The 20738-nt window shown below is 50.0% G+C and overlaps 8 protein-coding genes across 8 annotated transcripts; 5 read left to right on the top strand and 3 right to left on the bottom strand.

Moving 5' to 3' along the window:
* Positions 1-2049: 2049 nt before the first annotated feature.
* BDW70DRAFT_167334 (Zn(II)2Cys6 transcription factor) lies at positions 2050-4318 on the top strand (the record flags this gene model as incomplete). The annotated part of the gene is made up of 4 exons (XM_073742201.1): positions 2050-3025; positions 3080-3500; positions 3562-3853; positions 3917-4318. The coding sequence occupies 4 exons, from the start codon at positions 2050-2052 to the stop codon at positions 4316-4318; spliced, it is 2091 nt and encodes a 696-aa protein (XP_073597006.1).
* Positions 4319-5583: 1265 nt separating this feature from the next.
* BDW70DRAFT_134589 (uncharacterized protein) lies at positions 5584-6292 on the top strand. The gene is made up of 2 exons (XM_073736535.1): positions 5584-5914; positions 5974-6292. Exons 1-2 carry the CDS (start codon positions 5660-5662, stop codon positions 6133-6135), a joined length of 417 nt encoding a protein of 138 aa, XP_073597005.1. The 5' UTR covers positions 5584-5659; the 3' UTR covers positions 6136-6292.
* Positions 6293-6832: 540 nt separating this feature from the next.
* On the top strand, positions 6833-7842 carry BDW70DRAFT_149628 (uncharacterized protein; the record flags this gene model as incomplete). The annotated part of the gene is made up of 2 exons (XM_073739042.1): positions 6833-6865; positions 7189-7842. 2 exons carry the CDS (start codon positions 6833-6835, stop codon positions 7840-7842), a joined length of 687 nt encoding a protein of 228 aa, XP_073597004.1.
* A 361-nt stretch (positions 7843-8203) lies between these two features.
* On the top strand, positions 8204-13398 carry BDW70DRAFT_167332 (putative ABC multidrug transporter; the record flags this gene model as incomplete). Its single annotated transcript, XM_073742200.1, has 15 exons — positions 8204-8401; positions 8457-9212; positions 9269-9548; positions 9622-9855; positions 9911-10356; positions 10411-10599; positions 10658-10820; positions 10896-11261; positions 11305-11428; positions 11478-11549; positions 11598-11648; positions 11708-11772; positions 11830-12457; positions 12510-12974; positions 13071-13398. 15 exons carry the CDS (start codon positions 8204-8206, stop codon positions 13327-13329), a joined length of 4296 nt encoding a protein of 1431 aa, XP_073597003.1. The 3' UTR covers positions 13330-13398.
* A 52-nt stretch (positions 13399-13450) lies between these two features.
* On the bottom strand, positions 13451-15025 carry BDW70DRAFT_167330 (uncharacterized protein; the record flags this gene model as incomplete). The annotated part of the gene is made up of 3 exons (XM_073742199.1): positions 13451-14236; positions 14318-14663; positions 14765-15025. The coding sequence occupies 3 exons, from the start codon at positions 15023-15025 to the stop codon at positions 13740-13742; spliced, it is 1104 nt and encodes a 367-aa protein (XP_073597002.1). The 3' UTR covers positions 13451-13739.
* A 1377-nt stretch (positions 15026-16402) lies between these two features.
* On the bottom strand, positions 16403-17221 carry BDW70DRAFT_149625 (uncharacterized protein; the record flags this gene model as incomplete). The annotated part of the gene is made up of 3 exons (XM_073739041.1): positions 16403-16659; positions 16727-16809; positions 16863-17221. The coding sequence occupies 3 exons, from the start codon at positions 17219-17221 to the stop codon at positions 16403-16405; spliced, it is 699 nt and encodes a 232-aa protein (XP_073597001.1).
* Positions 17222-18275: 1054 nt separating this feature from the next.
* BDW70DRAFT_149624 (FAD-binding oxidoreductase) lies at positions 18276-19895 on the top strand (the record flags this gene model as incomplete). Its single annotated transcript, XM_073739040.1, has 4 exons — positions 18276-18530; positions 18615-19422; positions 19489-19708; positions 19754-19895. 4 exons carry the CDS (start codon positions 18276-18278, stop codon positions 19893-19895), a joined length of 1425 nt encoding a protein of 474 aa, XP_073597000.1.
* BDW70DRAFT_134579 (uncharacterized protein) lies at positions 19819-20729 on the bottom strand. The gene is made up of 2 exons (XM_073736534.1): positions 20691-20729; positions 19819-20641 (listed from the first exon to the last, which is right to left on the bottom strand). The coding sequence occupies exons 1-2, from the start codon at positions 20719-20721 to the stop codon at positions 19935-19937; spliced, it is 738 nt and encodes a 245-aa protein (XP_073596999.1). The 5' UTR covers positions 20722-20729; the 3' UTR covers positions 19819-19934.
* Positions 20730-20738: the final 9 nt, after the last annotated feature.

Raw genomic sequence — 20738 nt, 5'->3', positions numbered from 1 at the left:
ATGAGTCACTGAGTATCCAATGGATGTCCCGCTACACCAATCTCCTGTCTCGGATGCCCTAGTGATGATACCTGAGGAGACATTTGCTCAGTTCTCATGGAAGACTAGGGGTGTTTCATTCAAAATATTCACGGGGGTTCAGGTAGGAACAAATGGGATGATTAGACGGCAGCATAGTCGTTGCCTCCAGCAAGGGAGAGACTTGGGAATATTTGGTTGGCGTTATCAATGTGGATTCTGAAGGTATTGGTTCTGTTACTGGTCCTGGCCCCGCCCGTGGCGGCTGTGATTGAAGGATTTCCAGATGTACAATTTCTGGCCTATTGTTTGTCGTCGACCTCTCGTTGGACATCACATCTATTTGGTCGGCGTCGACTTCCGTTTCCTTCCTTTGCTATCATCAGCCCCATCCTGGATTGGATCCCGCTGATCAATGTAACTAGCTATTTCCATAATAATAATGAAAATCGTGTATCGGATGTCTCAAGCACCTCTTTGAGATGAGGATCACAGGGAAAAATATCTCCAGTGAGACTCCTAAGTCGTAGATCGATATCAACTTCTGTATCAACTCCTCGGCCTGCCTTCCAAGGTGGACCTTTTATTTCTGCAGGACTAATATAGCATTATCATTAGTCTGGGCCTTGTTCTCAGGTCTCTGTGAATATGTCCGTTAGTCAATCCCCTGGATATGAAGTAGTCTTGTGCGGGAGAGAAATCTTTTGGATTACCTACATATTTGTCTTTCATCTAGGCGAGCTGGGCTTGATTGGTGTTTTCGGTACCATCTAACAGAAGTCCTTTTCTTTTAGAAGAGGTATTGGACATTGGGTTCCCTGCTTCCGGTTCTTCTGACAGCTCTTGTGCCCGTGGAGTACCCATGCCAAGCTCCAACGGTGCGCTACAAGGTATTATACTAATCAGTCACGGCTTGAATGGCTTGTAGAAAGCTGCTGGGGCAGAGCGCACATAAGGCCAAAGTCAAAGCATCTCGGTGAGAGGGGGTATGTAAAGACAGAATCCATCGTCCTGTAAACTAGCAGTTTGGCCAACGGGCAGGAGGGATGTATATTGCTCCATTGGTAAACCCTCGAGATCCGATAGTCGCTGTGAAACAGCATGAGAATCCAAAGGCGAGAGAGTCGAGCCTGGTAAAGATGCTTGTGGCCATGCTTTTATGGTAGAAGTGCCGCCGATATGGCGTATCTGGCCCTCTGAAGAGCATTCTGGAACGGATGAAGAGCCGTAACAATCTGGCCGAGCTGCGTGGGAACATATCTGCTTTTTACTCTTCTCCCCTGGTTGAATTAGTGAATCATGAACCCCTTCGCACTGGGGGTTATGTCATACAAAATATATGTTGCGCAACACGGTTTTGAAGTCTTCTTCGTGTCTGATAGTCCACGCCTGTATTTATAGTCGTAGGCAAGTCTGGAGCAAGTAGAGTAAGTCTTCGCAATAAGCACGGACATGGTCGTGCAGTATCTATTAAGTAGCATGCTTAGCCCTGGAAAAGTACCCAAAGCGATGTTACCTTGATTTCATCGTTGAACACTTCATGCCTTAGATAGCGTTAGACTGGCGACATTGACGTCGATCTGCTGGAGGTAGATTTGACCAATCACATGCCGGGGCTAAACAAGGTAAGATCCATGAAAAGCCCAGAAGAGGTTTCAACTGTCCTGTGCCCCCCTGTCAGAAGAGTGAGATCCGGCCTATTATCCTGTTTGCTTGTGATATAGGGCCGACCACTAGTGATTGGCACTGATGTTCGAGCCACCTTTTAGGTTGGGGTCCCTGATTTTCGAAGCTTTTCTTTTAGGCCCTCACACATGCTTCGCTTAGCCCCTCGTGATTAGTGATTATGTTTCAGTGAAGAAGATAGGGAAGAGGCTGGGCACGTCTATTTCGGAGTTCAGCTGCCCGATGTTACCAGAAAAGGCAAGCAGCTGTTTAACTCCGATGCCGAGATCTGGGGATCCAATTCCTTTTTCAACCCCCAAACTTCCTCTGCTTTTTGTGTTGCGAGATAATTTTGGTTTATTGTCAATGACCACTCTCCGTCGCAATGGACGGCTTTCGTCCTGCGAGCCGTGCCGCAAGGCTAAGTTACGATGCGACCACCAAAGCCCCGTCTGCGGACGGTGTCTCAGTAACGGCCACTCCGGACGTTGCTTCTACCATCCTGCTCCACTAACGCAGCCCCGCGCGCAATCCTCTCGGCTTACGGACACATCGCGGAGACCCCGACGGCAGCGGCGTCCAGACAACCAATTGGTCTTTCGCCTGGATCCGAGAATATCTAGTACGCCCAGCGAGGAGGAGAAGATCTTATGCGACCAGACTGAAAAGGAGAAACGAACTCTGCAGCCCGGTCCTCTTGGATTGGTCTCGCCTCAGGATATATTTAGCGAATATGAGGTTACAATCGCTACTACAGAGCCGGGATGCTCTTCAGCAGCGACGGCAAAGGTTACTGCACCCCGAGATCAGATTTTGCGGGGAGCGCAGATCCTGTCACATCTGCAGAAAATTCGTTGGTTCCAAGAGGTCATCGACTTGAAGGATAAGACATCTCCGGGGTGGTTTCTGGGCCCTCCCATGACGCGGGCCTTGTGTAATTCCATGGAGAAGATGTATAATGCTGCCGTTTGTGGTTCTGAAGACACGAATGCATCGTTGATCGCCTTGTCCCGCCAAATCTTTAGCAATACATCCGCCGAGATTCGGGTTCATTCGGCGATGGACTTGTATGAGTATCTTGACTTGATCGCTGCGAGATGGGAGACCGTCGGTCTTTTCTTTGCTCTGTTAGGAACGGCATTGTTCCACACTGCCGACGATGACCCGATATTTACTCATTGGAACCCGTGGAAGCTTGCAAAAGATCAGCTTAGAAGTATGGCCATCACCGTAGGTGGACTCTGCTGCCAGTTCTGCAACAGTGCTGGGAAGACTAGCGACCCTTTCTGCTGGCTCATGATTCAACATATAGTGCTTTTGACGGAGATGTTTGGTGATAGCGGTACTGATTCCCCTTTGTTTGACGGGTAGCAGCACAATAACTAAGATTGATAAGACTACAGGGTCTGGCAGACGCTGGGCGATTTATCGACCACCATTTACGGGTTTGGGTTGCACCAGTTTGATCAAGACCTCGAAGAAAGTTTTCCGTTCTTTTTGCTGGAGATACGCAAGCGGGTCATGGTGTGTGCATACGCAATTGACAAGGAATTAGCGACCTCATTGGGGCGGCCACCTCGCATTTGCTCGCGATACTGTCACCTCCCAATGCCGCTGGATCTTACGTACAACGAGATACTTGCCCAGCCAAACAAAGAAGAGGCATTGCTCACGCTTGGCGCTGACGGTTGGAACAGCGAAGGCAATCTGACTGTGGGTGTGAGGCTTCGCATTGCTTTGTTGACCAGTTTGTTGCGAGAAAGCATACTGGAATTGTCACTGAGTCCAGGAACTCAACATATTCAGGCCAGAGCTGAGTTCGTGCCGTCAATACTTCTCTTATATTATATTTGGGCTGACTTGAACAACCATGAACAGAAGGTTGATACAACAATCCCGTCACACGCAACAAGGCCTCCCTTCGTTCCTGCGTTGGCCTCCCGAGGACGCTGCAGCTTGTGTAAACGACTCCGCAAATGATGAAGCCCGCGCCTTTGCGCATATTGAATTCACGTACCAAGAGTTCTTGCTGCATCGAATACTGCTCAAGCGCCTCGGCATAAAAGGTCAAGGCCTCATTGAGAGCTCCCTTGAGATAATTACCACTCTCTCAAGCATCATTGCTATGCAGACCCGGTCTGGGAAAAGAGCGATTAACATGTCCTGGGATGTATGTCTACCCCACTTTTTCCCAATTCCGGAGATTGTAAGTAAAGAATTAATTATCCTACAGTTGTGCTATATGGGCCTACCCGCCGCAGGTATCCTAACCTCGCAACTGCTCTCTGAGCGCTCCATGCAAGCATTGTCTCCAATGCCAGCACTGACATTGCCAGCCAATTTCCGCTCTGTTACCATTCAAAAGCTCAGTGTTTTCGTCTCGCATCTGACCACTCTGATACAGCCGCACGAAGGTAATTTCAAGGTTGCCCAAAACGGGGCCAACTTTATTCGTTGGGTGCTAGATCAGGCACTTACTCTTGATGCCACAAAGAATGGTTCTCAGACTGCAGATGCGTGCACTGGCCTATCTGAACCCTGGTTTGACGATCGTAATATGACGGTTGATTTTGATTTCATGGCGTGGTGTGACGATATCAACTGGCCTCAGGACCACCTGCTAAGCCTTACCTAACTACAATAGAAAGTTCAACCAGGGCTTAGTTCATCGTAGAGACTTTGGTATTCTTCGCTTTTGGCTTGTCTCTAGGGTTTTACTTTTCCGTCCTGGTCCTCAGCACCTCCGTCGTTGTAGGGTAGCGTATGCATCATCCCGAAACCAGTGGCAACCACTGACACGAGGGCCGTTGTCCGTTTTGCTCAGGCGGACAAACTACTTTGGTCCTTAGTGGCGATTTTTCTTACCCATACCCTTCTTTATTTTCAAGCGGTCGGCTGGTTCAACACAATGGATACAACGAAAAAGCATGGGAACTGCATGTTATGCATCCTCACTCCAAATCATCCAAGACGTCTCTCATTATCAATAATATCTCGAAACTACTGGGGAATATGTGTTCTTTGACGATGATGAACATACTACTATACGCAATATGGAACTCTCTTCAATGAACCTTTCATGGACATTGATACACAACAACTCGATTCGTCGACCATATTTCTCTGTGCTTACTGGAAATCAACGCTTGATTGGCCCAAGCGAGATCCGTGTCTAGCCATCTAATCATAAACGTATGCCCCCGTTAGTACATTGCGTTTTTCAGCTAAATGGTCATGGTAGATAACTGACTGGTCTTTCAGACTTCAACGACTTCGTTACGATTGCTGATCTTCCAGGCCTCATCAGCCTGGTCACACTTGCTAATCTTCCAAGCTTCGTCGGCCTCGTCACGCCTGCTGATCTTCCAGGCCTTATCAGCCTCGTCATGCTTGCTAATATCCCAGTCCTCATTGACCTTGAGAGGTTGTGCGACAGGCGCCTGGGCCCCAATGGCCAAGGCACAGGCAAGGTAAATAGTCTTGGTACGATGCATCTTGAGGGACCTTTGAGTTCGAATAGCAGGGAAGGGTCTTAACTAATACTGAGTTGAGATGTTGATAAAAGCTAATGTCTAAAGATGACAGAGACTACACCTGATTGCCATTTATAGTGCTCTTGAATCCTGCTCTTGGCACTCTTAGTAACAAAATAAAGACTATGATAGCGATTCCATGCCCCATTCCTCTCGGTTACTGTCTATCACTAATGTGCTTGGTCTAGGCCTAGGTTTTCGTTTTTACTATATTAGAATAACACGCATATCCTTGTCAGGCCACCATGCACACTTACTCCCTAGTTTCTTATTCGCCTTCCCCGCGATATAAGCTTACGCACGACATTTGGATTGGCGCACTTCGTCCCTCCTCCAATTCCTATGGCCTGAGCACGGCTGATGACACTCTATCTTATTCTCCTCCTTTCATGGCCTCGCGTGCAATTCTTGCGGAAATGTAGCTCTCACGTTCTTCACTCTCAATGGAGAAGTACTCGAGCGTGAAAACCGAGGATAGCGACTCGGGGGAATCATTGCTCCGCAATGGAGATGAAATCTCCTTCGAGAATGACCGTGCAGAGAGCTTCACGCTCGGCCAGCGCAATCGGTCATGGTTTAACCGACACAAAATACTTATTTGCTTAACCCTTTCTTCGTGGCACTTAATCTGGTATCTTGTTTCCTTGTTTATATCTGGTCTCAACAACGATACGCCCATTACCCTTTTCTGGGGGATAGTAAGCTTTCCTGCCGCATTATGGGACTTTGTTGTACTGATATTCACTTAACAACACCGGCTCTCAAAATCATCAGATACGAGGGAAAACAGCTGGATCTACCCCCAGTCTATCTGCCAGATGGGACATTGAACCCCGACAAACCGGGCCACTTTAACGGGAAAACAACGCGTGAACTGGCCGAAGCCTGGAAGGGCATTATGCAACATCAGAACATTTGACTACAACGTCACGAACTGGGCCCGTTCGCTGATGACCAGAGTGTCATTCACCTGGCTGATGGATCTGGCTACTTTGCCACGCTGGCGGTATTTCACGGCCTGCATTGTCTGAAGCGCTTCCATCATTACATTTATCGGGATTCTTACTACCCTAACATGACCGCTGAGGAGGCAGCAGCTCTTCTATACCATACTGGTGGGTCACTGGGACTCTCAATCTGAAGTTAGAACCATGCTGACGCAAGATCTCCGAAATGCAGAGCATTGCGTAGACTGGCTGAGGCAATACGTGCAGTGTAACGCTGACACTACGCTGATCCCTTTCTACTGGGGAGCTGGGTGAGGGCTCTACTTCCCTCCTTCCATCCCATCCCAACGCCAGTGAATGATCATGCTAACGGTCTGATGTGCCAAAGGCAAACATCTCCTTTGGCGATAGACAGGGCAGAACATCAGTGTGTCAAATGGGAGCCATTGGAGCACTGGATGGCTGAGCATTCATTTGATGCATTTGAGCAAGGCTTACTCGTGCATCCTCGCTAGGGTATGGATCCGTTATTAGTGCTTACAACCATGCATGATTAGCGGGCTGCCATCCTACCAGTCTATTACTAGTAAGGCATAATGCTTATCAGGATACTGGCCATTTGACAGGGACATCTGAGGAATGTACCTCGTTGTCACGTAAGTGAATGCAATGCCTATCGTTTCCCGCTTCTTTGAACGAGTGGTAGGATCGGAGATAATACAATGGCTCTAAAGTGTGAGCCCTAGCGCCATAAGCCAGCTCGTCTCACCCGGTTCCTACGACATAAGGCATACCTAGACTTCAACAGGTAGGCGGCAAACTCTCGCTCCAGTTCCTTGCTACTTACCGCTACGAATATTTGGTTGTTAGTGTACCGTATACTGGTGTCATTGCATCGCCCAAAGTCACAGAATGAGCTCCATGGAGATATCCTTTCTTCCAAAGCCAGAACGTCGCACTCTGCAGACCTTACCCGGGACGAAGAAAGCCTTGATACTGCTCCTGACCCATCTTCAATCTACAAGCATGGTCGCCATCACGGCCGATTCTTCAGTGCAGCAACCCGCACCGTGACTATTCTTCTGGCACTCTGGGGACTGGGATCTCCCCCTATTCAACTGTCTCACCTCATCAGACCCTTCGCACCCGCTCCTGACGTTTACCGACCCGAAACATTGGCGCCAGATCTGAATCTGTGTGACTGCGGGCGCACTATCAACGAAGCCATCGCCCGGAAATGCGTCTATGATTCTCTGGCGACCGCCTGGCTACCCCCTCACTGCCGGGACGATGCGCTGACGGTCGAATTCGACCAGTCTGGCCCTGGCCCATACGGCTCCTGGCCATACTATGCGGACGCGAATGGCACCATTCCGCTTGGCAAGGCACAGATTGCACTGCTTGGGAACGGCCAACGAAACTTCTGGAGCTTGCGAGAATGGCATATTGCGCACTGCCTGTTTTATTGGGAGAAGTTCCTCCGGATGCGTGAGACAGGAGTCGTGATGGAACGGCGCTTTGATACGGTCAATCATGTACGGCATTGCAGACGGCTGATCATGAATCCGTCCATGTTTCATAAACAACTTGCTGAAGTACCAGTGATGATGAGCTCGGCGATTGAGGAGATGAATAGTGAGCACGATCACCGCCACCATCACAGGGAGCTTGAGGGATAAAATATTATACTGTGCTCTTAGAGGGATCGAATTTGTCCATTAGTTAGACGGGCTGAAACTCACTGCATATTTCCCTAAGTTGGCCTCAATTCTGAATCATATTGATCATCTACCAATTTTGAAGTCAAAATCTTCCACCCTTCTATCAAAAGCCAGCCTGATAAGTGCAGCTGTAACTCCCTCAATGTCTGCAAGGTGCGACTTCTGGGCCGAGACCGGAGTTGATAGTGACTTTCCTGATTAGGAAGTTCTTAACTGTTACTCCAAATCCGAACTCCGGCTGCCACACCATCATTGCCAACTACTTATACCAACACTGGCATCAATCATCAGCCAGGATGGAAGAAGAGGTACTGACGCCATGGCCGAAGCGGACGGGCATTTTGGCCCTCGTGTCAGTGAGGATTGTCGAGATTTCGACTTTACCCTCTTGTTCGAGGATATCTGTTTTACCATGCTGCCAGCCGCTTGCTTTCTATTATGCCTGCCTTCTCATCTCTATTTTCTTCAACGCGGAAGGATCAAAGTGAAGTCCTGCAAGTTAGCAGTCTGCAAGCTGGTTCGTATCTTGTCCTAGTCATTTACCCTCCATCGTTGCGGCTAATGTCAGACAGTGCCTGCTCGCCGTGTTACTTGCTCTCCAGGTCTTGCTTACATCGTTACAACTGCGCTCGCCAGCACTCCATACTCAGGCCTCGTTGCCAGCAGCGATACTTAATATTATTGCGACGTGCGCAGCCTCGTACGTCTCCTTTACAGAGGACCAACGATCCGTGCGACCTTCCGACCTTCTCGTTTTCTACTTTTCAGCAACCAGCATATGCCAACTGCCTCGATTACGCTCGCTCTGGCTCATTGGTTCCTTCAATGCCTGCCGATGTCTTTCGTTGGCCACCTTGTTCATTACAGTGGCTATTGTTATACTGGAGTCTGTTCCGAAGACAAGATTTTTGCATCCCGCATACTGTGACACTACGGAAGAAGAGCGGAGCGGTTTTTGGAGCAGGTCCTTCTTTGTCTGGGTATTGCCATTCTTGCAGACGGGATACCGGAATTCTCTCGAGGTCGAGGATGTGCCAAAGGTGGACACAGCTCTCCAAGGACAAGCGTCGAAAAATCGTCTTCGAACGGCCTGGCATTCTGGGGACAGAGAAGGAAAGTTCCGCTTGGTCAAGGCTGTGTTTCGCGCATACAGATGGCCATACATTTCTGCCGTCCCTCCACGCCTGGCCTATAGCTGCTTCATCTTCAGCCAACCCTTCCTCATTACCACAACTATTGAATATATTGGGGGAACTTCAGCGTCGGAGCCAAAGGTGTATGGAGCGGGACTTGTCGGTGCGTATATACTGGTCTATACAGGAATAGCGGTAGGCGTGCAGTTCAGTCTGGCGAATTGCGAATCCCTTGCTGACAGTTTGAAAAGGTGGCCCAGGCCGTTTACTGGCGGCAAACCTACCGGCTATTAGCAATGATGCGGGCTGGTCTCATATCCATGATTTATGATTATACCATGGGCATGACCGCTGCCGAAATTAGTGACTCGGCAGCTATCACGTTGATGGGCACTGACGTTGAACGGATAGCTGCCAATTTGAAAAACCTGCATGAGGCATGGGCGTCCGTCATAGAACTTGGAGTGGCGATTTGGCTGCTGGAACGCCAACTTGGGGTCGCCTGCTTTATTCCCCTTGTGGTCTCAGTAGGTAAGGTTTTCTTTATATGCAACCTTGACTGGTAATTGTAATGAGCAACCATTGACTGGATCTTTATGTGCAGGCTCCGTGGTAGCAATGATACCCATATCAAGCCGGTCTGGACAGGCACAGAAGCAGTGGATCGAGCGAGTGCAGAAGCGACTTGCAGTGACAGCAAACGTGCTGGGAAATATGAAAGCTGTGCAAATGCTTGGCCTTAATGATATTCTTTTCTCTCTGGTTTCCCATTTGCGCCAGGTCGAGGTAAAGACATCTGTCAATTTCCGGAAGCTACTGATATGGCAGGTGGCTCTGTGTAAGTCCAATGAAAAGTGCCCGCAGGAGATGAACTTACGATTAATTTTTTGTAGCCAATTTGCCTGTTGTTTTTGCGCCATTCGCCACATTCACGATTAACTCCATCATTGCTCTCATGTGGCACAATGAGTCCATTCTCTCAGCTCAGGCATTCACATCGCTTGCGTTGATATCTCTTTTGACAGGTCCACTACTAAATCTTTGCCAGGTCATGCCTGCCATATGGCAAGCCATGGCATGCTTTGTTCGAATCGAAGCATACTGCAAACAGACCTCCACTTTATGCATGAATGACGAAGTTGAGGTTGAACCACCCGCTTCTGGAAAGCTTGCTCCTTTTTTGGTCTCATTTCAAAATGCAATCGTTTCATGGTCCTCAAAACAGAACGCTGTATTCCGCGATCTGAGTGTCAATATTTCACCGGGGGTTACTATGATCGTTGGCCCGGTTGGGTGCGGCAAGTCCACTCTAATTGAGGCTATGCTGCACGAACACATGGTGAAGTCAGGCTCTAGAATAGCCTCTTTCTCAAGGGCCGCGTATTGTCCCCAGGTGCCATGGATAATGAATGACACTATTCGGAACAACATCATTGGCTTTCAGGAGTTCGATCAATCATGGTATGACTTTGTGTGCATGGCGTGTGGGCTGCAGGAAGACCTCGAGAACTTTGAAGAAGGTGACAGACATATCGCCGGGAGCGATGGCATGTCACTAAGTTGGGGGCAAAGGCAGCGGATTGTGAGTGGTCCGTCACACACCTGTCATGGAACCTACTAATAAAGCCTCTAATATGCAGGCGCTCGCACGGGCAGTATACTCTAGGATTGGTGTTGTGGTTCTAGATAATGTGCTTAGCGGGGTAGATTCGAAGAACATTGCCATCATATCCCGTCAGCTTCTTGGACAGGACGGTTATTTCAGGATGGCAGGAATGTCAGTGGTTCTTGCTATGACTACATGTGCGTTATATCTATGCCAGCCGAGGCCACGCCGTGCATATCCCACCACGATCCAGCAGCTAACATGTCCTGTAGACGAGATGCTTTCTCTGGCAGATAAAATACTGTTGATGCAGGATGGCAAGATCTCAGGCTTTGGTTCATACAACGAGATCATTTCTAGAGACCCACAGATAGCCGTGAGGGTCCAAAAGATAGAGAGGAATGTCCCCATTAAACCGATCATTGAGGTATCAAAACATTACCCTGAGCCTGTCGAGATACAGCAAGAGTCCAAGATTGAAGCTCAATTTGCGGACAGTGAGAGTACCACCGGTATCAAGCAGCAAGGACCTAGGCCGGGGTCTGTTTACAAATATTATATCCGGAGCGCAGGATCTGGCCTTGTAGTTGCATTTTCAGCCTTCACTCTTATGGAGGCTTTCTGCAACAGCTTCCAGAGTAAGTCGTGCCAACTCTTGGGTCTCGAAGCTAATTTCGTTAGCACTGTGGCTTCAGCGGTGGGTAAAGGCCAATGAAGAGTACCCCAACAAACAACTCGGAATGTATCTGGGTGTCTACAGCATGATCTTCGGGTTGACATTGTTAACTCTGGTAGCTGGTTGCTGGTCGGTCCTCGAGACAGTGTTATCGGTATGCGCTGATACATTAATCTAGGTTACTCTTTGTTCGAGGCCTCAACAATACTTCCTTGAAGCTTCATTCCGACCTCCTTAAGACAGCGCTTGGGTAAGCTGGCATGCCTTCCTATCATATGAGCGTGTTAACGCAGTGTAGAGCACCGATTAGCTTCTTCCAGAGCGTTGATACAGGGTCAATAACCAACAGGTACATGCGCCTGTCCATCATCATTTCGTCTTTGCACTTACTCACGCCGGGCTAAATAGGTTCGGTCAAGACTTAGAGCTCATTGATATGATGCTTCCAATTTATGCTGTCAACTGCATTACCAGTAGGAGAGCCTCGGTACTTATTTGAGGGTAATACGGAGAACTAACTTGCTCAACAGATATTACGGAGGTCTCTATTAACTTACTTATCATTTGTATTATTGGCAAATATCTAGCCGTCACGATCCCTTTCCTCGGGCTGGTTCTCTTCTTCATTCAGTCGTATTACATCCAAACGTCCCGCCAAGTGCGATTATTAGATATTGAGGCCAAGGCCCCTTTATACACACACTTTCTCGAGACAATCCGCGGCATATCCAGCATCCAGTCCTTCAAATGGGAACCCCAGTTACGGGAGAAGAACTATGCTCTCCTCAACCGTTCACAAAGGCCATTTTACATGATGTACAGCGTACAGCAATGGCTAACCCTAGTGCTAGACCTTGTTGTCGGAGCCATCGCGGTTATCTTGATCGCCATAATCGTATCCCTGCCCGATCATTTCCAGGCTGCAGCAATTGGCGTGGCGCTTAACCTCATCTTGACGCTCAACCAGTCCTTGGCTAATGCGATTAAGATGTGGACAATGACCGAAATTTCCATCGGCGCTGTCTCACGTGTGCTCCGCTTTACGCAGGATACCCCTTCGGAAAAGGAACAATGCATGTCCATTGCCCAGTTGGGTCTACCGCATGATTGGCCTGACAGAGGCGCAATCGAGATAACTGGTCTCACTGCTGGATACGAGTAGGTGTGGTTGCATTAGTTATATGGCAGTTAGGCTAAGCCACGATAACAGTCAGTCAACCGCCCCCATACTTAAGAACCTGAACATGAGCATCCAGCCGGGAGAGAAAATCGCCCTCTGCGGTCCGTCCGGGAGTGGGAAGACCTCCTTGGTTATGGCGATACTACAAATGCTAAGCGTCCAAACCGGACGCATTCTGATAGACGGACGCAACACCGCAGAGATTTCGAGAAGCACACTCCGCTCACGCATCAACGTGGTCCCCCAAGATCCATTCTTTATGGACGGCACCACCCTCCGCGTCAACCTGGATCCCCATCACAATGCCGCTGGAGATGCAGACCTAATTAAAGCTCTTGAAACGGTACACCTTTGGGATCAGATCCGCGCGAAAGGGGGTCTAGAAATAAAGTTTGCCTCTACGGACTGGTCGGTCGGTCAGAAGCAGTTGCTCTGCTTGGCTCGTGCTTTGGTATCCAAAAGACACGTACTGGTTTTGGATGAGCTGACTAGTGGGTGAGTGCGCTCTTGTAATTCCTCCCATGCGTCGTGGCCTTTTATTGGTAAGCTAGAGCGTCTGGAGGCTGATGATTTTTCTTCTCGTTGGGTTAGTGTCGATTCGGAAACAGAGACAATCATGCAGGATATTATCGACAAGGAATTCTCCCAACAGACCGTTATTGCTGTGGTACATCGCTTCCAGTTCATTCATTGGTATGACCGTGTTATGGTGCTAAGGCAAGGAGAGCTGGCAGAGTGTGCGAGCGCCGAAACTTTGCTGCAGAGCGAGGAGTCGGAGTTTCGGAAGTTGTATACAGCTTCTGCAATCTGCGACAATCTGCGAGAGCTCTCCCGCATAAAGCCATGCTAGATCGAGCAGGAGACATGATATTTCATGTTGTCGCCATTAACAAGAGTGCTATAATAGTGTCGTCCTAGCAGTACTTCCAACTGTCCCGATCTTTGCCTATGTAACTACAACTAAGCCTATTTTTGGATACATCATTCATCTAGCATCGCTTACCACGTTTACTACTTTCACACCCTCAAATTATCTTTTTTTTCTGAACTGTCCCGGTTGCGAATGGCTTTAGGGGTCAGTGGCCGTGGACTGTATGCTCTTGCCACCATTCCATTAAAGCCCAGATACAGTCTTCACAGACAGTCTTGTCCTGCAAGAGACGCTTTCCTGTATATTCCAATTAAAATGCGTTCAACGAACCTACTAGCACGATGGCGCATCATATCCACACTCAGTCACTACCGTGATTCTGGGATGAGTTACAACCCCACCACCTCCGGAATTTTCAAGCCAACCATCGCACCTGTCCCAACAACCGCAGTGCCAGCTGCTACACCCACCGCAGCCTTTGTCACGCCGGACATCCGCTGCTGCGAATGCTCACCAACATCAAAACAATCTGCCCAGCTCTCAGCCGCAGCCTTCGGGAACATACCAGCACCAACGAACAAACTATCCCTGAGCAAATTCGAAACCATATATGCCTGCGGCATTGGGATAGAATCAATAGTCGGCTTGTGGAATATCTTGGAGAGAATCTGGTATGCTCGAGGGATGTTGAGACTCTTCTTATCTGGCCGGAGACACCCGTCAAATATTTTGCGAGCGATATGGGCTACCATCGTTACTCGGCCCACAGGGATGGGTTGGCCAAAGGTTAGCGTGCTGTCGGTTTTGTCTGCGTCTCCACCTGTAGTAGAGCTGGAGGGCAAACGGTAGCTGGTGCATTTGGAGCAGTAGATGACATTATTCCCACCTACTCATCATCACTGTTAGTTGGGTGAAAGCTCTCGGAAATTGTCAGAAACGGAGACCGAGTAGAGTAGTGTAGACGTACATTGCCACAATGCATCACATCTATGCCCAACAAGCCCATCCAACGACGGCCTCAGGTACATCAACCAGCGGTCTGAACCCCATGTACGCGACTCCCTAACATTCTTATCCTCCCAGAATCGGAAGAACGTAGTTGGCCGACTGTTCCTCATCACGATGATTGAGTCATGCATGGCGTTCCTTAACACCGAGACACTATCCACCAACGGCGAGCTTGAGAAAGGAAGATCTATGTCCTTCATGATCCTCTCCACGAGCTCGGTTTCGGTGAATCTGCCAAAGTGGGAATATGAGATCCGGCCGAGGACTTGGCGGGCTTGCTTTTTCTTGATTGTTAATGTGGGTGTCTTATGTAGTAGCACTGCGCCTTCGATTGTGTAGAGGTAGTATTCTGCGTTGCGGCGTCGTAGAAGACGGGGAGCTGCCTGCCGTCACTGTTTGTTTAGACGGCGACGGGGTGTTTTAAGTCCCAGGGTTGGATATCCCTGAGCTCCGGTCGGGAGGCGCCCTCCTCAACGTCCATGGATATTGGGATCACGCTGAAGGCTGACAAGTCGTTGGGGGAAGGGTTGTCGCTGGCGAGCGTGAGGCTTAGTGGCACAGGCCCAGTCGCCGAAATCGGGAGGAGGATCGGGGAGGCCACCGAGCCCATCGCGCGGATATGGGGCATCGGTTGAGGTGCCTCTTGCGGATGGACTGCGTTGTACATCTTGACCAATAGCTACACCCCTAGGACAGTCTATTCGAGGTCTATTCGAGGCCTATCGAAGTTCTCGTGCGAGTTCCACAGTTGCGCAGTTTCGACTACGGAGGAGGGGTGTTCTTAATTTGAGCCTCATGCTGGACAGCTCTTGGAAAGCCATACTAATCTCGATTAGCAGCTGACATCGCAGAACACGAACACGAGGACGACCACCCATGCTGTCTAAGGATTGAAGCAGAAGATATCTGCGCGATTCAAGAATATGAGGCCTCCTAAGAATAGAGCTAGCTAGCGCCCCTTAACATGTCTCAGCAGGTACAAAGCCTCAATCCAAGAAAAAAAAAGGTGTGAATTCAATGCATGAGTCATTGAGCTGTCTGCTGTCAAGATATTTAACTGTTATGTAGGCATTCACATTGACTAGATACGCGAGTCAGGTGATGTGACATCTTGAGAAACAGAGCAGTGCATGTGCCGTGAGACGGGCAGAAGGAGAGTGGAGAGAGTGCGTGATTCAAGGGAGGAGGTCAAGCTTATATACTCAGAGTATACTGGAGTAGTTGAACAGCAGCGTCCAGGAGGCAGGGTCTTGCACTAAAAGCGGCAAGGATCCACGCTATTCTCGAAGCGGTCGGCGCTATGCTACAAGGGGAAGTGGGATGCCCGTGACAGGCGGAAGGTACAATGGGCCGATTCTGGTCCCGCTACCGTTGTTTTCTAATATTAGATAAGGGTCTTGATTCTCTGGTATCTCTATAAAACTGTCTTTTAATAACTCTTTATTCTTTTGCCTGAACACTTGTCTACTGGTCTACTCGACATCTGCAGAGGCGTCACCACTTGTTTGGGGCCTTGATTCTCAGCAGCTGGGCTTTCAAATACAAACTACGCTGCTGAATATGTCCTTTGGCTGCGATTTTAGTGAACCTCATTCACTTGCGAGCTGCCTTTCGCAAAGACCAAGGCTGAAAAGCGTTGCCGGGGATGGTTTAGCGTTATTTTATGTGGTGAGGTGCTGTAATACTGTTATTTCGGACTCATAAGCTCAAAGCGAGACGGCGATTTGAGAGAGAAGTCTGCGAATTATGGTAGACCGGTCAATGAACCGAATTTCCTCGCTAGGCGGAATGGGATAAGGATAGCCAGCAGCTCGGGATTGGGACCACCGTTAACGATTTGACAGGCGTAGCTGATGAGTTTGCGTATATCTATTTGTGGCGCATGAGCTCATTCAAATCAGCATGATGGAAAGAATATGAGCTGTTGAAAGTCATAATCATGAGACTGTAGCTGAGCTAATTAAAAGATATACTATCAATGGACACCCAATCCTTAGTCCATCGGCTAATTCATACTGCCATATAGATCTAAGCCTTGCCTACCTCACCTCGGCCCCGCAGGAACCTTGACCAGCGCAATACTGCTTTCTAGCCGGTCAATGGTGTCGAGCGTGGGCTTGGCGCGTCTCATGCGCTCGCTGTTTTCGGGTTCAATCTCATCATATGGGCGATACGTACTGCTCTTCCTTGCACGGCCACCGGAGAGGACAGTCCAAACGGGCCGCAGAGTCGGAAGGCAGGCCAGGATCACGGCCAAAGAGATCTCGATGTTCGTCCAGAAGAAGACAGGGGAGGTGTAATCTGCCGCGAGTGAGATCCAATGCATGTTACGTGGGATTTGCAGGGACGCTGGGGATAAGCAACGTACAAGTCATGTCGTTATAGTGTTCCCTGAACGTCGTTCCCACGTGGAAATACATGGCCATCCGCGTGATGCTGATGATAACAACCCTATACGGCACACTGTCAATTTGTTATACCCTAGTCAGGAACGAGTGACGTACGTTGTGCCCAGCAAAAAAATGGCGCCGATTCCCACCTTCTGCCTCAAAGGCAGTTTGAGCTGTGAGATCATTGGCAGCGGTATGACGAGAATGATCAGGTCTACAACGACATCGCTGATACAGCCCGCATACCACATGGCCAGTCCGTTGATGCACTTGTTGCCGTAGAATGGCTCGACGAGCGGAGTGATGGGGAAGCAAGTGAACAAATTGCTGAAGAAGAAGGAGATCGTCCAGGCCGCTACGACAAAGAGCATAGCGTTGCAGAGATGGCGAAACGGACGCGAAACAGAGAAGATGCCTCGGATCAGAATAAGGATGGACGCCTTTGTGAGGCCCAGCCCGATTACGGCGAGCATCTGGCTGGCGAATTTGCACTGGCCTAGTTAGCAGCGTTGTTGAGGGTTGAAGACCGTAGGGATGGATACCTTCTCATAGATCAGAAAACGAGGGTCATCGAGGATGGGCTGATTGTTTTCATCTGTCCGCTGATGCTGGCCTAACTGACCGTCGATAGCGCCTATATCTCAATTACCTCCTATCCCAGCACTTCCGTAGATATATCACGGACTCACCTATAAGTTGGGTGATCGAGCACGCTATCGAGAACGTCTAGCACATATCAGAAACCGTCAAACACCTATCTCAGGCAAACGCAAGCCTACCAGTGCCAGAAATATCAGAAAATCATCCCACTGCAAGCTCCGTCGCTGATGCCATTTGGCCCAAAATCGAAGACCGACGAATATACAGGGAAAGATCAGGAAGGTGATCCCCAAAGCGATCATCAGCCCCTTGGAGTATGAATCGGTGGGCATCCTGGCGGTAGTAGTGGTGATAGAAACATCTACAGTCAGCGATGGATTAGGCTTACGGACATGAGGAGGAGGAGCAAAGACTAAGATCACCATATACTCTGCACCTTATTTTTACTCTGTACAGCGGCTGACGTTGGGCGCAAGCGCTTGGCTGCGATGGCTCTCATGTCAGTAACAATTCAGAGCCCCCTCCACCTGTACGATACGTTACGGAACGTTCATTTCCGTGTACCGTCGCATTACGCAGCCTACAGGGAAGGACCATGGATCTTAAATTACACATGCGTGCCGCATGATTTTGTCGCCTTTAGTAGGGTTACACAGCAGAATTAGGGTCTACAACGGTGCAACCAATCCAATCAAACCCGTGATCGGCCTGATGAGCGAGAGGGGCAGTCTCATCACGATGTGTTTCGGCTCTGGCTATCCTCTCGGCACGTTTTGTCTCTTATCGAGAGACAGGAATAGCAATGGTCTGTGGGCTCAACTCGTATTCAATCTCCGACGAGAGATTTGCACTTGGTCTGTATAAAAGCGCCCACCAAGCAAGGTTGCTCAGACACAGGACACAACATCATCCATCCCAGACATTATAATGGCGCTGTTCTTGACCGGCTACCTTTTACTTACCTTCACCCTTACCCTTTCTTTTTCTACCTTCCGCGTCTGTGCAGCCGGCGGGTGGCCTGATGTGGTCGCACAAGAACTTGGGCCCCAGCTCTCCCCGCTGGCCTCGATCATAACCGAGCCTGGGGCTGTGGAGTCGGACTTTGAACGTTGGAGCGCGTACAGCGCGCCCCAGCCGGGGGTCGTGGTGTCCGTAGCCACTGAGGAGGACGTGGCAAAGACGGTATGGATTGATCCCCCGCTGATCTGCCAGCCTGATGGGGGTGGAAACGACCTGCACTGACTATAATGCACTCGTGCTGGGCAGGTGAAATTCTGCGTCTCAAACTCAATCCGATTCTTGGCCCAGAATGGAGGCCATGGCTGGGCGGACACATTTGACTTGGGACCCAATGGACGCGGGCTGCTTATCGACATCACGCAGTTGAATGCGGTCGTATTCAATGCCAACCGGACGCTGGTTACCCTTGGCGGCGGGGTTTCCATTGGTGAAGCGGTTGCAGCAGCAGTCGAGCATGACACTCTCATCCCTACTGGCAACTGCAACTGCGTCGGGACCCTAGGCGCCATTCTAGGCGGGGGGTATGGGAACCTTCTTGGCATGGTCGGGTTCGGGGTCGATAATGTCTTGGAGCTAAATGTAGTCCTTGCCGACGGGGAAGTGCATACAGTAACGCCTGGCCGCCAGGGCAAGGATCATGATCTCTTCTGGGCCCTCCGCGGCGCGGGCCCTAACTACGGGATTGTCACGTCGGCAACCCTCAAGGCGTACCCCGTGGAGTCTGCGGCTAATGTCACAGCGTGGATGGGGCAACTTGTGTTCAACGGCGAGCAGGTAGAGGCGGTCGTGCAGGCTGTCGAAGACCTGACTCTCACGCCCGAGATGAACATCTTCTTATACTACATGACGGTGAACGGCACGCAGAGGCTCATCGCTACGCCATTCTACTTTGGTGATGAAGGCGAGGCACGAGGACGAGCAGCCTTTGCATCCCTTCTTGATATTGGTCCGATTGAAGACCAGACGGCTGAAGTCCCGTATGCCCGCTGGAATGATGGGTCGGATGGCTTCTGCACCAGCGGTGGCTATAAGCCGGCTTATTCTGCTGCCCTACGTAGGTTAGTGCCGGGGACCTGGAAGAGGGCGTGGGATGAGTATGTTGCGTTCACGGCGGTCGAAGAGACGCAGAACAGCGTTGTCATTATGGAAGCGTATTCGCTGGACAGGGCCCGTGCTTTACCGGACAACTCCGCCGCGTTTCCGGGGCGGAGCAGGGTCAATTTCCAGGCTGTTGCTATACCGTGGTATTATGATCCGGGGCTGGAAAATAGCGCGATAGCTTGGGGGGAGACAATGCGAGCTTTGTGGTGGGAGACTGATGGGCTGGATGATCCAGCCGTGTAAGTTGCCCGCATGGATCTTCTGCTCAGAACTAACAAAGACAGATATGTCAATTTTGCCCATGGCGACGAGAATCTGACGACCATTTACGGAGAAAATGTGGGACGACTGAGAGCCATCAAGGCCAGGGTGGACCCCGAGAACGTATTCAATCAATGGTTCAATCTTGGCACTGGACGTCCATAGATGAAGGATAGATCAGATAGCAGTCAACTTCACTATACATCACCACGCTACAATCCCCTGAGGGCCATAAACCCTTCCAGGTTGTCCCTTCTCTCCTCTAATAACGGAAGCAATGATCTCCCCTCCAACCTCTGGTTCAGCAGCGCCCATCTTTCTCAGCGCATCCGCGTCCCCAATAACTTCAGTCGCACTGAACCCAGGATCAACGCCGAGTACTGTGATTTCCTTTAGACTAGCATGGTACTGCACAAGCAGCATATTCAGCGCCGCCTTGGTCACGCGATACTCCATTGCCCAGGTCCCTCCGTGCGGGGAGCTTGGGTCGGAATTATATTCCAGCGACCCATTGGAGGAGCTGACTAGAATCAAGCGAGGGCTTGCCGACTTTCTGAGCAGTGGAAGAAGCTCTTCGGTAAGAGCAACGACGCCGATGACATTGGTGTCCAGGGATGCGCGGAGAGCGTCAACGGAAGAAGTGGGATTGAGAAGGTAGATGGCGGCATTGTTGACGAGAATGTCGAGGCGGGATAAGGTCGTTTCAATGTAGTTCTTTGCGGCGGTGATGGAGGATTTGTCGGTCACGTCAAGCTGGACTGTAGAGACACTGCCCTTGAAGTTGGGCAGGGCGCGGAGAGTGTCTGCGGCCTTGTCGGCCTTGGAAAGATCACGGCTACCGAGGATGATATGGTAATTGGCCAGATGAACGAGGCTCTTTGCTGCTTCAAATCCCAGGCCGCGATTTGCGCCTGAATTGGTGAGTTGAGTGTTGTGGTGGTTGGAGAAGGGGGGAAGTACCTGAGATGAGGACGATAGTCTGCGAAGACATGATGCCACAACTTGAAC

This window comes from Aspergillus foveolatus (assembly GCF_047715535.1).
Source record: "Aspergillus foveolatus strain CBS 279.81 unplaced genomic scaffold BDW70scaffold_18, whole genome shotgun sequence".
Taxonomy (NCBI): Eukaryota; Fungi; Ascomycota; class Eurotiomycetes; order Eurotiales; family Aspergillaceae; genus Aspergillus; species Aspergillus foveolatus.
The sequence above is the reverse complement of the archived record's forward strand: the minus strand, read 5'-3'. Positions and strand labels throughout refer to the sequence as shown.

Bases quoted from the DNA above. Each gene is read 5' to 3' on its own strand.
- BDW70DRAFT_134579 (XM_073736534.1), bottom strand. From the start codon at position 20,721: ATGTCTTCGCAGACTATCGTCCTCATCTCAG. The intron at 20,642-20,690 runs GTACTTCCCCCC...TCACCAATTCAG, and splicing joins GACTATCGTCCTCATCTCAG to GCGCAAATCGCGGCCTGGGA.
- BDW70DRAFT_134589 (XM_073736535.1), top strand. From the start codon at position 5,660: ATGGAGAAGTACTCGAGCGTGAAAACCGAGGATAGCGACTCGGGGGAA. The intron at 5,915-5,973 runs GTAAGCTTTCCT...TTAACAACACCG, and splicing joins TTACCCTTTTCTGGGGGATA to GCTCTCAAAATCATCAGATA.